Source organism: Palaemon carinicauda, unplaced genomic scaffold, assembly GCF_036898095.1.
Source record: "Palaemon carinicauda isolate YSFRI2023 unplaced genomic scaffold, ASM3689809v2 scaffold8, whole genome shotgun sequence".
In the NCBI taxonomy this organism is placed as follows: domain Eukaryota; kingdom Metazoa; phylum Arthropoda; class Malacostraca; order Decapoda; family Palaemonidae; genus Palaemon; species Palaemon carinicauda.
Genome location: NW_027172093.1, coordinates 730,001 through 747,280, shown reverse-complemented (window position 1 = coordinate 747,280; position 17,280 = coordinate 730,001). Strand labels below are relative to the sequence as shown.

The following is a 17,280-nucleotide window of genomic DNA, read 5'->3' as shown; positions in this document are numbered from 1 at the left end:
CAACCTAAAATATACGAAAATCTTATCCTAACAAGAAATAAAACACACACACTTATACATATATCATCTTCGTCATCATCAGCCGTTACTAGTCCATTGCAGGTCAAAGGTCTTGTAGGAAATATTTATTTTAATGTTGGTACTATTCTTAAGATATTTTATTTTCCTTTTTTCCTTTCCTCACTGGGCTATTTTCCCTGCTGGCCCCCTGGGCTTATAGCATCCTGATTTTCCAACTAGGGTTGCAGCTTAGCAAGTAATAATAGTAATAATGATAATCTGTTTATAGTCATTCCATCCCAGTTCACACCCGCAAACTTTCTTAGTTCGTCAATACATCGTCCTCTCTTCCTTTCTCTGCTTCTTTTGTAATCTCTAGGGACCCATTCTGTTATTCCTAATGTCCATTTATTATCTGTCATTCTCATCATATGTCCTGCCCATGTCTATTTCTTTTTCTTACATGTTGTTAGAATATCCTCTACTTTAGTTTTGCTCTTTTTCTGTCTCCTACTGATGTTCCCAATACAATTCTTTCCATAGCCCTTTGATTTGTAACTAATTTATATTTAAAAGGAGATCTTTAAGGCTACAAGTTTCTGATGCATAAGTAAATTACCGGTAGGACCATCTGATTATATACTTGACTTTTTGGAGGAAGTGGCATTTTCTTTTCATAATTTCATTTTGTTTACCAAAATTTCTTCCTCCCATGTTTATCCTTCTTTTAATTTCAGACTCATATACTGAGGAAATACTGTCTGTCCTAAGTATATACTGTATATTCATTAACAATCTCTAGAGGTTCGTCCATAACCCTTATTGTTGTCTCTCTGCATTTTTATTGAACACTATCTTAGTTTTACTCATTTTCATTTTCAGTCCCACATTTCTGTTTTTTCTATGCAAATCTTCTATCATCTTTTGCATTTCCTTTCATGATTCACTAAACAGAATGATGCCATCTGCAATTCTAAAGTTTTTAAGGTACTCCCCAATATTATTGATTCCTACAATTTCCCAATCTAAGTTTTCAAAAAACTTCTAGACAAGTGAATAATTTAGGAGAGATAGGATCTCTCTGTTTAATTCGTTTCCCAGTCAGGAGTTTCTCACTATCTTTATGTAGTTTTAGATTTGTACTTCCTGTATAGATTTCTTAAAGTGTTCTAACATCAGATTCATCTATTCCTTATGTTTCAAAGGCTTTCATTACTGCTCAAGATTTGACAGAATCGTAAGCTTTTTCTTAGTTTATTACTGCCATACATAGTATTTTATTATACTTAGTTGATTTTTCCATTCGTTTGATAATTACATGGATATGGTGAGCTGTAGAATACCTACTTTTAAACCTTATTGCTCTCTTATTTGAATAGTCTGGCTGCATTTCCATTCGGCCTAATATGAGCTTTGTCAATATTTTATATATTGGGCGGTGATTGTACAGGCCTTTTGTGTCTCCCTTTTTGCTAATTAGTAACATGATAAAGTCTATCCAAGCTGTAGGTACAGAGCATTCTTGCAGACGTTCTGGTAAAAGTCAGAGTGTTTTACTAATATGAAATCTCCCCTATTCAATATTTAATCAATCGTTAGCCCATCTGCTCTTGCTGCTTTACCTAATATATATATACACACACACATAATATATATATATATATATATATATATATATATATATATATACGTGTGTATGTATGTGTTTTGTGCTTGTGTGTATTTGGATAATGTTAGAAAATAAACTTTTTCAGTGGAGTGGTAAGTCTGCCTTTCATTTATTTGTTTTGCTTTTTGTGAATAGGCTATTTATTTATCTTCTACCTGCTGTACTAATGTAAGATATTTATCGATCTAAAATTATTGTTTACTTGACAGGGGGTGTGGCACGCTTTAACGCTTAGTGGAGGCCGAGGAGAGGGAGTGGGAATTATAGGGGGAGCTGGATGGTCAGTGGCTCATACCAGAATTTCTTCGGGAATACTGCTTCAACTTGTGCTACCCCTCCTTCTATTACTTCTCTTTGTTCCGTTTCCCTCTACTGCAGCAACTGCTCCTCAAACGCAAGGTGAGTCTCCCCCGACCACCGTAGAAGATGAAATCGAGATGTTTCTCCAACAGGAAAGGCTCGACGAAAAGGTAATAGACACCATAGTCCAAATGGAGTTCGGGGAAGTACTGGTAGGAGGAGAAGCAAATGTAGATGGGGATGGAGATAGACATTTAGAGGTACCAGAAGCAGATGCTGATAGTCATTCTGGAGAAAAGCAAGAGGTGCACGTAGACAGAGAAGGTTCGGAGTATGAATCCTTAGGTAAAAGACAGAAAACAAGTAAAATGAGTGGTGAGAGAAGGCGGGAGAAAGGAAAAAGTAGAAAAACGGGAAGGAAGAGAAGTGAAAGAAGAAGGGGGAAAGGAGGCAAAGGTGAGCCGGGATTAGAAAGGATGGGAGGAAAAACAAATGGGGAAGCAGGATCTGATTTAGACAAGGCTAAAGAGGAGGAATCAAAAAGAGTTGAGATTGCAGAAGAGGGAACCCAAAGTGGAAGGGAGGGGATGGAAGAAGAGGAGGGGTTTATACTGCCTGTAAAAAGTCAATTGGACCATAGGAATTTTGGAGTTGACAACAAAACCATGATTACTTATAGAGAGGACATGCAGGAAGATTCACCCGTATACCTTGATCTTGTGGATTTTCTGCCTCCTATCAACACTGAAGCACCTGAGAGCTACAGTCCACATGGTAAGTCAACTAAGGCAACAGTCAGCTTGCAATCTTAAACATTAACCCAAAGTTGTCTGGAAAGTTTTTGTTAAAGCTAATAATTCTAATCTAACGGCGATGGACTAACACATCTTTACTTATGGGTAACTCTCTCTCTCTCTCTCTCTCTCTCTCTCTCTCTCTCTCTCTCTCTCTCTCTAAAAGTCTTATGAATATCTCTCTTTTTTCAAAGAATTACAAATTTTTCTCTCTCTCTATCACCAGGTCTATTGAGCATATCTCTCTCTCAGGGTCTTTATTAAACATCTTTTTCTCTCTATCTTTCTTTTTGTCTTTCTTAAGGTTCTCCGAATTATACCATCTCATTCTATTGTTCTCTGTCATATAAGTCTTTAGGTATCATTGATAAGCCAGCTGAATGGAATAAAGATTGGCTTACAAACAGAAAACAGAGATTTGTAATCAATGGAGAAGCCTCAGAGTTGGCAGCTGTTACAAGCGGAGTACCTCAAGGATCCGTCCTTGGCCCATTGCTATTTTTGACATACACTAACGATATAGATATAGGATTACTAGTATAAAAGCCAATTTGCCGATGATACTGAACTAGGCATAAATGCTGCTAACTCAGAAGACGTAGAATCCTTTAGAGAGGATCTAATTAATTTAGGAGAATTCTGGGGAAAGTGGCTAATGCCTTTCAACTTTGGGAAATGCAAAGTTATACACATAGGTTATAGTAACCCACAAACAAAATACTCACCCTTGGGTAATGAAATAGAAAGTGTGGACCAGGAAGAGGATCTTGGCATTATTATTAGCAAAGATTTAAAGTTCACCAAACAGAACATAAAAAAAAAACCAGAAACTAGTAGGCTATATAGAGACAATTCCAATATAGAAACAATGACATTTTATTGCAGCTTTATAAATCACTAGTAAGACCACATCTATATTATGGGGTCCACTTCTGAGCTCTTAAGCATACAGAAGAAAATATATATAGTTTGGAAGCAGTACAAGTTAGGGCCACCAAACTAGTTCCAACACAAAGACAATTTGGATATTGGTGGAGAATGGAACGTTTTAACGTATTTGATCTACAAACTTGACGATTAAGGGGACAGCTATTAGAGACATTCAAAATTCTAAAAGGAATAACAAATGTAGACTACAATAATTTCTTCACACTTAGCACAAATCAGTCCAGAGGTAACAGATACAAACTGGCATTGAAAAGATACAACACCACTCTATGTGGTCATTTCTTTTCATAAAAAATAGCAAATACTTGGAACAGACTTTCACCAAATGTAGTAACATCTTAAACAAATACAAGAATAAGTTACAAAAGATCATAAAACACTCTAAACTTTTAAATTAATTCGCTTTACCCTAGAACTAATGGAGACTCCAAGGATGGATGAAAAAGTCATTGAGACAAAAATGCATATAACTCCCTGTAACTCTCTCTCAATTATTATTATTATTATTATTATTATTATTATTATTAGCCAAGCTACAACCCTAGTTGGAAAAGCAAGATGCTATAAGCCCAAGGGCTCCAATAGGGAAAAATAGGCCATTGAGGAAAGGAAATAAGGAAATAAATAAATGATGAGAACAAGTTAACAATAAATCATTCTAAAACAGTAACAACGTCAAAACAGATATGTCCTATATAAACTATTAACAACATCAAAAACAGATATGTCATATATAAACTATAAAAAGACTCATGTCAGCCTGGTCAACATAGAAACATTTGTTCCAACTTTGAACTTTTGAAGTTCTACTGATTCAGTCAACCGATTAGGAAGATCATTCCACAACTTAGTAACAGCAGGAATAAAACTTCTAGAATACTGTGTAGTATTGAGCCTCATGATGGAGAGGGCCTGGCTATTAGAATTAATTGCCTGCCTAGTATTACGAACAGGATAGAATTGTCCAGGGAGATCTGAATGTAAAGGATGGAAAGAGTTATGAAAAATCTTATGCAACATGCATAATGAACTAATTGAATGACGGTGCCAAAGATTAATATCTAGATCAGGAATAAGAAATTTAATAGACCGTAAGTTTCTGTCCAACAAATCAAGATGTGAATCAGCAGCTGAACACCAGACAGGAGAACAATACTCAAAACAAGGTAGAATGAAAGAGTTAAAACACTTCTTCAGAATAGAGTGATCACCGAAAATCTTAAAAGACTTTCTCAATAAGCAAGTTTTTTGTGCAATTGAAGAAAACACAGACCTAATGTGTTTCTCAAAAGTAAATTTGCTGTCAAGAATCTCACCTAAAATTTTTAAAGAGTCATACAAATTTAAAGAAACATTATCAATACTGAGATCTGGATGTTGAGGAGCCTCCGTCCTTGACGTATTACAATCATACTTTGAGTTTTGTTAGGATTCAACTTCATACCCCATAATTTGCACCATGCACTAATTTTAGCTAAATCTCTATTAAGGGATTTACCAACCCCAGATCTACATTCAGGGGATGTAATTGATGCAAAGAGAGTAGCATCATCTGCATAGGCAACAAGCTTGTTTTCTAGGCCAAACCATATGTCATGTGTATATAGCATGAAAAGTAATGGGCCAAGAACACTACCCGGTGGAACACCGGATATCACATTCTTATACTCACTACGGTGTCCATCAACAACAAATCTTTGAGGTCTATTACTTAAAAAATCAATAATAATACTAAGAAACGACCCATTCACTCCCAACTGTTTGAGTTTGAAAATAAGGGCTTCATGATTAACACGGTCAAAGGCATAAGATCCTTCCTCTCTTTGTATTCTTACCATGAAATGTCTCTCTCTCTCTCTCTCTCTCTCTCTCTCTCTCTCTCTCTCTCTCTCTCTCTCTCTCTCTCAAGGGCTTGTGAAAATTTCATTTACTCACTACACATATCACTAGTAAGACTACATCTAGAGTACGGAGTCCAGTTTTGTACTCCAAGTAATCAGAAGGATGTAGATAGACTGGAAGCAGTACAAGCTTCTATCTGTTTCAAGGTCCATAACACCCTCCTTTTTTAATATAACTAATGAACAAGGCTTCTGATTTATGTGATACCAAAACCATCAGAGTTTGAGACACAGACCTAATTAGGAAAAATGAATTCAAGCATCTACTCCGTATTATCATCTTGCTTTATATCAAGAAATCTCATCTCAATGTTGTGGTCATTCAGGTGAGAACGGAAACTAAGACCTGGCAACTTAGTGGAGAATGACGTGTGTCGACCATGACGTAGATTTATATGCCGTTTGCATTATAATAGAAGGGGTCCTGCAATGGCAGGTAAAAAGAATGGTCTAGTAGGATTGTTGAAATGTAGACTGGGGCCTCAAAATATTAACCTGGCTTCACTTATTGTCCTGCACTGTATCATACACCAGAAAGTTTTGTGTGCAAGGGCAATAAACTTTCCAAATGTAACCAATGATAGAACAATTCAAGAATAAGTAACACAAGTTCATAAAAACTCTCTAAATAAACTTGTTCGCTCTACCCAAGAACAAATGAAGTCCCCACACATAGACTAAAATGTCTTTGAGACATCCAAAATCATTGTAACCTCTCTCTCTCTCTCTCTCTCTCTCTCTCTCTCTCTCTCTCTCTCTCTCTCTCTCTCGATGTTAACGATGACCATGTAATTGACAGGAAGCTTGTGAATTCCTGTTTTTGTTTCAGAGCTGTTGACAACGTTTTCCATCCATATTCTGCAAAGTGTTTTGAGTGTTGATGGTGGTTCACTGCACCTGTTTGGATCATGCGTGACACTGGTTGTGCTCAATCACATGTTTTGAGGAAAATTGTCCCTATGATTGAGAATTCGTTTGTTTTGGAGTATTCTCCTATTCGTGGGGTTGGTGGTGGCAATTTAGCATCATAAGGATCTTCATTGTGACTGGTTGTCAGGGCCTGTTGTTGTTAGTGTCGTTTCCAAGTTGGCTATTAATGGCGTTCAATTTCTGCTTGGCAATGACTTGGTAGATGAGAAAGTTGATGTCTGACTGAAGATGGTTAAAGAGACTATTCTTGATCAGGAGATGGAGGCTCTCTGTCCAGATTTGTCTGCTCTATTTTCTTTGAGTACTGGGACTCGTCAGAAAGCTCAGAGTTCTACTTGAAAATCTGACAATCATGTGTTGGTTTGTGATTATGTTCCACTGTTGTTTATTCTACCTACTTACCTCTCGAAGACTCGATTTGTGATATTCATGCATCCACTGATGATTGTTTTACTGTCTTATCTGTAAGGATATGATAGTTCGTGATAATGATTCTGCTATCAACTGTTGCACTAGCTTGTCTTGATTTGTGATGTCATGTCTTCTGATTATTCTGCTAACTTGTCTTGTAAAGAAGCATTAGTTTGTGATGAAGCAACTATTGAGAATTCTAATGATTTGTCTTTTGAAGATACCTTATTTTGTAATTTTGATATATTGTTGTATGTGTGAAGCAATTGAAAAGTCCTTTCAGACTTATCCAAAAGTCCCACTGAAATCCATCTTTGCTTTTGATGAATTATTTGGTCATGTCCTTAGATTTGATATTAAGCCCTGGTAAAAAAAAAAAAAAAAAAAAAAAAAAAGTATAGGTTGTATGGGCGTCTAGCATCAGATCGTTTGGCAGCTGCTAAACAAACATTCGCCAAAAGGCCACAAGCCCTTGGTCGTCACCCTTACACATTGCCCTGAAGAAAGATGGCTCTCTGCATCTGTGTAGGGATTACATGCTCCTGAACATGCAGACAGAGTCGGATTACTACCCCATCCCAAACATCGCTGACATTACGTCTTACATAAAGTGAAGGTTTTCTCCATGCTCGACCTCCTTAAGAGAGCCAGCCGGTATGCTAATATATGTGGTATAGGAAGAAAAACACAAAATCCTGAAAAAATTCACTGAGATTCATATGGTAATAGAGAATACGTATACAAAATATTTTGTCAATGTCAAAATTCCTCTTACTTTCATAGTTACAGGGTAATTAGTAAAGGTAACTCAATAAACCAAAAACATTGTTCCCCAAAAGAAAATGCAGTATTTCTTCTGTTGTCGTAAATTTTGATAATTGTTACATTTTATTATTAAACAAATTGTGACCAGTGTCATCTGTATAGATTCCATGACTCACAAGACGATATATTACATGGTAATTGCACCCTTCGGCCCTCAGTCCGAGCACAAACCTCATAGAGAGTACACGTTTGAGTTTGACCTCTGACATTTACTCGTTTTTGCGTCTGTTTTTATTTGTTTCGGCAAGAATTTCATCATGCCAAAGAGGAAAAGATAATTTCAACATCTCGCTAATATAAGGAAGATGAAAATTCACTCTAATAAGAGTTCAGAACTGGGTAATATCAGCAAAATTAGCGGAATTAGTGAGGGAGAGAGATGTTTTGGTTTATTAATATCCAAAAAGGAGCATAAAATTCATAATAATCATGATTTATTAAAATTGTCTTTGTAAAAATATAAAGAAAAACATTGAACGCCCGTATCTCAAAACTATACTTATTGACCTTCAAATTCCATCTTCTCGCTTAGTTTAAAAGATATAGCATTGAAATTTGGTATATAACTTAGAAAGACATTATAAAACAATCAAATGTTGCCCCTTTTTTCAATTTTTGTTTCATATTTTATTCTTAATTGTTTCCCCTGATTTTTAGGGTTCATATATAGCAAAAAAATTACTTTTAGAAAAAAAAAACCACTTCATATTATTGGAGGTCTACATTAGGACTATATAGGGTAGTAATCCCAGGTCTTAATATTAATTATCGAAGGAGGAGATAGAGTTTGAAAAACACTAATTTTCAGGATAAATCACTTGGCCGTTGCAAAACCAAAGGTCAGAGCCAAAAATCCTAAGTGGTTTGGAGATGTCCAAAGTCTCCTTATTAAGTGGTATGAATGTCAAAGTCCTGTCCTTAAAAAATGGTCCCCATTAGTGGTATTATCAGGTGCCTATGAACCCAGAAGACATCTCCAAGACTGCCATCACCACACCCTTCAGTTCATACACCTTTAATTACTCCAATTTTGGCCTTCATAATGCTTGGACCACTTTTCAATGCCTAAGGGATGGCATCTTAGGGGACCTCCCCTTCTGTGTATGTTACTTGGATGACATACTTGTGTCCTCTTCCCCCAAAGAGGAACTCCTCCATCACCTACATATCGTGATTTACCACCTACAACAGAACGCCCTTTTGGTCAATAAAGTATCGTTCTTATGGCATCACATCACTCCTTAAGGAGTCCACCCCCTCCCTGAGAAGGTAGTAGTCGTTCAGAACCTCTCAACGCCTTCGACCGTCAAAGCACGGTATATATATATATATATATATATATATATATATATATATATATATATATATATATGTATATATATATATATGTATATATATATATATATATATATATATATATATATATATATATATACAGTATATGTATTAAGGAAATATCTACATGGGCAAAAAGAAGAAGCATATACCCAACAAAAAGAGAGATGGCTCTGTTATATCAACAGAGGATGAAGACAGGCGACGTTGGATTGAACACTTTAGTGAGGTTATGAATAGGATATATGAAGGGAATAATTTGATAGATATACCTGAAGCTGATGAAGACCTTGATGTGCCTATAAATGAAGTCAGTGTGTTTAAAGATGAAGCTATCATTAAAAAACTCAGTAGATAGGAAGCCCCTGCTGAGGTGGTACTGGCTGAAAATGAAGTTACCCCCAGAATACTTACAATATTATTTTGTAGAATGAGGAAAGAGGATGCCAAACATGTTGAATAGGAATTAGGCGTGTTGGTGAAAAGAGCAAAAAAAGGAGACCGGATTGATTGCAACGATTACATAGGCCTCACACGTCAGTTCTCATGAAAATATATCGTATGCATATTCTGAAGATACTAGAGAGAAATATTGATGAAAGGCTGAGAGATGAACAAGGAGGATTTAGAAAAGGAAGAAGTTGTCCTGCCCAAATTTTAATTTCGTGCCATGTTGAACAGCAATACGTAGAATATAGAAATCCATTTTTGATATAATTTGTGAACTATGAAAAAGCCTTTGATCGTGTGCCCCGGCCAAATTTGTGGAGAGTCCTGCGTTATTATGGAATTTCTCTTAAATATGTAAATTTGATTAAGTCTGTTCATGAGTACAGCAAGTGCAGAGTTAATGTTAGTGGAATACTATCAAATGAAGTTCCAGTTAACAGTGGAGTACTCCAAGGGAATGCATTGTCGTCTGTGTTGTTTATCCTCCTCATGGATTTTGTAATGCGTAGACCAGTAGGAGATGGTGCAGAAGGAGTTTAGTGAAAGATAGAAAAACAAATAATTCAATGGCTAGGTTAGGTAAAATTTGGAAATCAAAGCGCCTGAGATTACATATAAAGTTCAGGCTATATGTCACTTTTTTGAGATCTGTGTTACTGCATGAACATGAGTTGTGCTATGGCAATGAAACAATCTCTAACAAATTTAGTATATTTGAGAACAAAACCCTCAGAAAAATATTGGGAGTTAAATGGCAGGACAGGATTAGAAATGAAACTATAAGAGAGATTATGTAAGTGCCACGTATGGATGAGATCCTGATGAGGGGTACATGGAGATGGTTTGGGCATGCTTTTCGCACTCCACAAAAGAGATTAATTCATCAGACATTTAACTGGTCTCCACAAGACACTAGAAGAGTTGGAAAATTCAGGCTTACATGGCGGAGAACTATGAAACATGAAGTGGGAGGTGAAGAATGGAGAGGTATTGAATTAAAAACTCAAAATAGAGACGACTGGTGAAATCTAACCCCGAGGCCCTTTGCATCAATAGGTGCTGGAGGAGATGATGATGATATGTATATATATATATATATATATATATATATATATATATATATATATATATATAGTTAGTTAGTTAAAGTTATCCAAGAATTTGCATACTCGTTTTCGTCGTATGTACAAAAGTAATCCTTTACCATTAAGAGAAGTAAAAGAATTGTTTATGACTTGTGCAATAAAAGTTCTCTCTTCCACCACCGATGTTTATTTTTTCCTTTGCGAGTACACATCGTTAAATATGCTGAGTGTGACATCATTTTGGCAACTTAGTAAATTTATGTTAAATTGGTGGAAAGATTTTTATTGTATTCAATTGTCAAGATAGCGTGTAACATACTAGATGCAACAATGGTTTTGCCTTATCGAAGGCAATACATCTCCTTGCTGAAAGCATCAATAAACATAATTTTTGAAAGTCTGTCAAGTCCCATGGTAAATGTTCCCTGTGTTACCTCAGTGGAACCCCGTGTTGATAGTAATTTAATCTCCTTCATAAGGTACAATAGCACGCAGTATTATATTAGTTTAATTCCATCTGTGACCTGGAGGTGGAATGATCTTCCAAATCTGGCAGTGGAATAGAACGTTTTTTAAATTCTATGAACGTATAGTAGGTAGGAGGTTGGCCAGGGCACCAGCCATCCGTTGAGAAACTACTACTAGAGAGTTATGGGGTCCTTTGACTGACCAGACAGTACTACATTGGATCCTTCACCCAGGTTAGGGCTGATTTTCCCTTTGCCTACAGATACACTGAATAGTCTGGCATATTATTTACATAATCTCTTCTGTCCTCATACACCTGACAACACTAGGATTATCAAACAGTTCTTCTTCGCTTAGGAGGTTAACTACTGCTTGTAATTGGTCAGTGGTTACTTTCCTTTTGGTAAGGGTAGAAGTGAGACTGTAGCTATGGTAAGCAGCTCATCGAGGAGAAGGACACTCCAAAATCAAACCATCGTTCTCAAGTCTCAAGTTCCATAGCCTCTGTAATTTTGTCATCCACTGTCTTGTGGTAGAGTTGTCTTGCTTGAGGGTACACTCGGGCACACTATTCTATGCTATTTCTCATCCTCAAGTTTATTGAAGTTTTAATAGTTTATGTATGAAAGAATTATTTTAATGTTGATACTGTTCTTGAAATATTTTGTTTTGATTGATAATTACTTCTCTTGTAGTTTATTTATTTCCTCATTTCCTTTCATCACTGGGCTATTCCCCCTTTTGGAGCCCTTGGGCTTATAGCATCTTACTTTTCCAACTAGGGTTGTGGTGTAGTAAGTAATAATAATAATAATAATAATAATAATAATAATAATAATGATAATAATAATAATAATAATAATAATAATAATAATAATAATAATGATGATGGTAATGTTAATGATACTACTACTACTACTACTACTACTACTAATAATAATAATAATAATTATAATAATAATAGTAATACTCATTCTAATGTTTATATATTACAGATCTGTTTCAACGCTGCTACTGGTCTTAAGATATAAGTTTTTTTTATTCATTTATCATATATAATTCATTTGCTATTTCCTTTTTTCAATGGGGTGCTTTCATTATTGGAGTCCTTGGCCTTGTAGCATTCTGCTTTTCCAAGGTTGTAGTTAGGCCATTAATAATAATAATAATAATAATAATAATAATAATTTTGACATCCTTTTCTTCTGTTTCATATTTTAAACTGTCCTATTTACAACAGTAGGTAATTGTATTCTAATAATGATATGACTGAGCCAGAAAAAAATAGTGTAGTAGTAACGAGGTCAGTTGCGTGGTTTAATCGGTTAGAATGATATATTGTATCTGTTGTGGCTTCACTGAACGTATAATGTAAGGCCCATTTCCTTGATTACATCAACATGAATAGCATTTAGGGCAGATGTTGAGACGTATTGAGATTTGGGTTTTGCGTGGTTCTAACTAATTATACTAAAAGCACTCGTGTCCTGGGTATAACGGACATAATTAATTTATTGCTATTTCGTGTCAGGCAAGCACGAACGATCTATCTCCGTTCATTGTCATGCGATTTCGCGTTATCATCTGACTTTTCTGTTTTAACATCTTTAGAATTTGTTCTCTTTTTAAAGGTATAGAAGTCACTGGTGGGACTCATTCTGAGTATGTTTCTACACATAAGATCTTGTTTGTTTGTGTTTGTGGTATGCATCTTCATGGTTATTTATTTAAACGTTATTCGCCTCTCTATTTAAGCTGTAAATGTTAAAATATTTCAGCAGAATGTATCTTTTTGATTATTCATAGAACGTTCCCGTTTCCAAAGGAAAAGAAGAGATTTCATAAGTAAGTAATCGTCTCTATTCACATCCAAGTTGAAAAATGGGATAGTTGTCGGCCATATCTTACCGAATATCATCTAAAGGCATTGGATATTTCATACTTCCATTAATTGAAGTTCAAACTCACCGAGTAAGGAAAAATCAGAATAAAAATTGACGCTTACATCTTGCATGTATTTTGTAAGTTGAAATTTTAAGTTTCTGGTATACAGTGTCTTTAAATGATATTTGATGCTGACCCATTCATAGTGTGCTAAGTGTAATTCTATTTGCACTTAGTATTAATGGGATATCCTCAGTCATTCCTCAAGATATTCTCTCAACACTATTTGTGGATGATCTTTTGATTATTTTGTAAATAGTTTTAAGAATTTAGTAGAATGAGCACTCGAAGTCATGTGCAAAATCAAATCTTAAACAAACAGCGTTTTTCAGCGGCTGAGAAGAGACTGTTAGGTGAGATGTCAAATGTTGAGATGGTTTGGACGTGCGGTGAGAAAAGAGAAGAATCACTTTATTAGAATGGCAATGGTTGAGAGAAAACTACAACTCTCAATTGAGAAAATTATTCAATGGGCTGATGTGAATGGATTTAAGTTTTCCTCAGGCAAAACTGCTGTTGTCCAATTCTGTCATATTCTGGGAGTACACCCAGACCTGGATATGTACATCAAAAGTACAACGGATCCCATGTGCAACTGGAGATAGGTTTTTAGGCTTGATATATATTTCTACGTTGACATGGGTTCCTCACTTGTAATCATTAAAAGTGAAATGTCTTGATGCTTTTGAAGTTTTGTGCTTTTCTTTCCCGTTATGGGAAGATTATTATCATGGATAATAGCGAAGTTCTCTTTTAGTTCAGTCGTCTTAAATTCATCATTGAAATCTTTCCATTTTCTCCAAATCTTTAACGAACATGAAGATCAGAGCTCTATAACTATATTAAATTTTTTTTAATGAGGCGCATTTGCACTGAATCGCAGCGGTGCCCTTTTAGCTCGGAACAGTTTCCTGCTATCTGATTGGTTGAAATTATCTTGTCCAACCAATCAGCGATCGGGAAACTTTTCCTAGCTAAAAGGGCACCGCTGCGAGTCGGTGCAAATCTGCCTCACTAAAAAGAATTGACTATAGAGCATTTCCTTCACTATTGATGATTTTCCTCCCTCATTTGGTTACATAGACCAACATCGAAAGTTTTAATAACTGAAATGGAGCATACAATTGTAACAAATTTCAATGCTGCTTACTAGGCTTGAATATATTCGTGTTTACATTTACTGTATTGCTTACTATAGGGCTACATTGAACTTTTTCTTATAGGTTCTTTAATATTGTTTTCCTTTACTAATTCTATAGGCGACTTTAAATGTTCGCATTTCAATCAAATGCTTTTAATAGTATAAAATCAAGTACTTCGATATCGTTTAAGATTCTTTGAAATTAAAAAAAAATAATTATGAAGCTTTCATTTATCAATGTTTGTTGATTAATCCCAGTTTCCAATTATTTTTTGTGTATAGCCTTTTAAAGTGTAATTCCATCTTTTAAATAATGTCGTCCTGACGAGAAATTACGTAAAAAACTCTATTTGAATCAGATGTCTTACAGCAAATATCAAAAATTGAAATGTGAATGCAGTTTTCGTCTTATCCTGAAATCTTTCTGGAGCATAATTGTCGATTCTTATTTCTTTCTTAAACCCTTATTCTGCATTGTCCTCTCTCCATATAATTCTTATTCCCTTCTTATTCCTTTTTATCTCTTTCTACATTTTATTCAGTATTTTCTGTTATCAATTTCCTTTTTCTTTTCCTATCTGTTATTTCCGCCTTTTACTGTTCACCTCATTTTATGTTGAGGCTTATTCATTATGCCCTTCTTCCCTATTTTCCTCATTCCCTTTACTATTCCTTCTTATCCCTATTCCTTAATCATTCGTATCTTCCACCATATTCCATCAGCAATTATTTTATTTCATTCAAATTGTGTGTAAACAAATTTACTGCATTAAAAAAAAAAAAAATTCACACTTTGCCAAACCCTTTTCCTCTTGACTTAGCACATATGAATATATGTTTGATTGTAGAGTTAATTTTCATTAACTTTTTTATTTTTCAACGAAAAAAAGGGTCCTTTTTAAAGAATGATTCTTTGAAATATCATGACATGACAATATGATTTGCTCTACTTAAAAGAACTACACAATCAGAACTGCGAGGTCAGGAAAATGAGGTCGATGTTTACCAATAATAATAATAACTGGCTGTAAGGGTATATTAAATTTTGATTTGTTTTTGGTAATTATTATTGTTATTATTATTATTATTATTATTATTATTATTATTACCAGCTAAGCTACAACCCTAGTTGGAAAAACAGGATGCTATGCCCAGAGGCTCCAACAGGGAAAATAGCCCACCTAGGAAAGAAAATAAGGAAAACATAAGAGAAATAGTTAACAATTAAAATAAAATGTCTTGAGAACAGTAACAATATTAGAATAAATCTTTCATATGTATATATATATATATATATATATATATATATATATATATATATATATATATATATATACTATGAAAAACTTTAAAAAACAAGAGGAGGAGAAATAAGACGGAATAGTGTGCCCGAGTGTACCCCAAGATAGTGGAAGGTCATGGCACAGAGGCTATGGCACTACCCAAGAACAGAGAACAAGGAAACTTTTATAGAGAAGAGTTGAGGTTATTCCATGTTATTATATAATGATTACTTTTAGGAGTTATTATAATTAATGCATTTCCAAATAAGATGGTTATCTAATTATCAGAAATTTTATATAAATTCCAACTTCATTATTTTTCAGATGGAAAACAAAAGCATAGTTTATCTAAAATGCAAATTTATAAGATAATAAGATGAGAGAGAGAGAGAGAGAGAGAGAGAGAGAGAGAGAGAGAGAGAGAGAGAGAGAGAGAGAGAGAGAGAGAAAGGACTGGAAATTACAGCTTGAGCCCTGTACAATACAGTACTTTAACGAATATGACGATGTTTATCATTATATTAGACGTGTTTCGAATTTCGAAGGTACCGATTCCCTCCTAAATTTCAACACTGACCGAGACGGTGATGAGACTCACACTCGCTTAAAGACGAATGTATAGTCGTGCATAATAAAAACACATGACCTTTGAACTCATAAGTTTCATTACCAAATAAAAGAAGCCTACTCCCCAGTACTAAGAGGTTGCTTTTCTAAAAGAAAAATGAAGAAAAAAAAATTAAAATCTGTAATGAACTTCTGACTGTTAGGCAGCAGCTTGGCCTGGGCTGGGTGTTTAAACCCTCCCAAAATGGTGTAGTTGTCTGAGCCTCCTGAAACAATGTCCCATTTTCCAGTTGTTTAGAGTTGTTCTTGGTTTCCTCGAATCACGGGAAAAGTGAACTTATTGAAAAATTGGTGGCTCAGGCAACTACACCATTTTCGGAGGGTTTAAAACCCCAGCCCAGGTCCAGCAGTAGCCTACAGAAGCAGTATTTTTACATGCACGACTATACATTCGTCTTCAAGACAACAAATTCTTCACTGAGACTTTTCTAGACTGGAAAATTACAGATTTTGAAAGTGTTCTTACTGTTTTGATGGGAAATGCACAAATTACCCTTTCTTGAGATATTTCTATTTTTAATGAATTTCTGTTGGGAACTACTATAGAGTCCTTTCTTTCACCTATTCTGATACCAAAAAAGGTTTCCATACGTTCTTTCAGTTTTGCTGTTAGTAAGTCACTAGCCTTTCTATGAATTTAGATTTCCCCTTTTGTTCAATTATCTGTAAGGTACTGTGTAAAAAAAATAAAAATAGCTTCCATAGACGAAGGACAATGACACCCATGCGGTAGAAATAAGCAAAACTATTAAAAGTTAGTTGACAAGGATTTTTTTATTGGAAACTCGATGAAGCAAAATAAAGCTGAAAAAAGTATTTTATTACATTAAGCTATTAATTACCCATACTTTTTTTTATTGGAAATATATTCATCACGCATAAAAATATGTGTTCCTGCCTGGGGACTTAATACTTGCTTATCAACATACGCGAAATGTACTGAGCCTCCAACTTCACTGTCACAAGATGTGGATTTTTAGACATATACTTTTAGTATATAGGCAAATTATTCTTGCGATTGTTGAGTGATTTTACAGACACGCACAACTGATTATACAATTGTCTCTGTAATACAATTGCACTAAAAAGGATTGCACCAGTTCCCTCAATGTATATCTATATGGCTATACACTCTAGGCTAGTTGTACCCGAGGTCCATTCCCCAGCGG

The 17,280-nt window shown here is 35.0% G+C and overlaps 1 protein-coding gene across 2 annotated transcripts in view; it reads left to right on the top strand.

Moving 5' to 3' along the window:
• Positions 1-1,955: 1,955 nt before the first annotated feature.
• Positions 1,956-17,280, top strand: part of LOC137637509 (lactadherin-like) — a 208,947-nt gene continuing 193,622 nt past the window's right edge. The window contains exons 1-2 of one of the 2 annotated variants that reach the window (XM_068369680.1): positions 1,956-2,139; positions 2,649-2,743. In XM_068369680.1, the coding sequence (XP_068225781.1) occupies positions 2,096-2,139; positions 2,649-2,743 (139 nt within the window). In that variant the 5' untranslated portion in view covers positions 1,956-2,095. Of the gene's footprint in view, positions 2,744-17,280 lie in introns of both variants that reach the window. The other variant, XM_068369679.1, reaches the window with a different exon arrangement.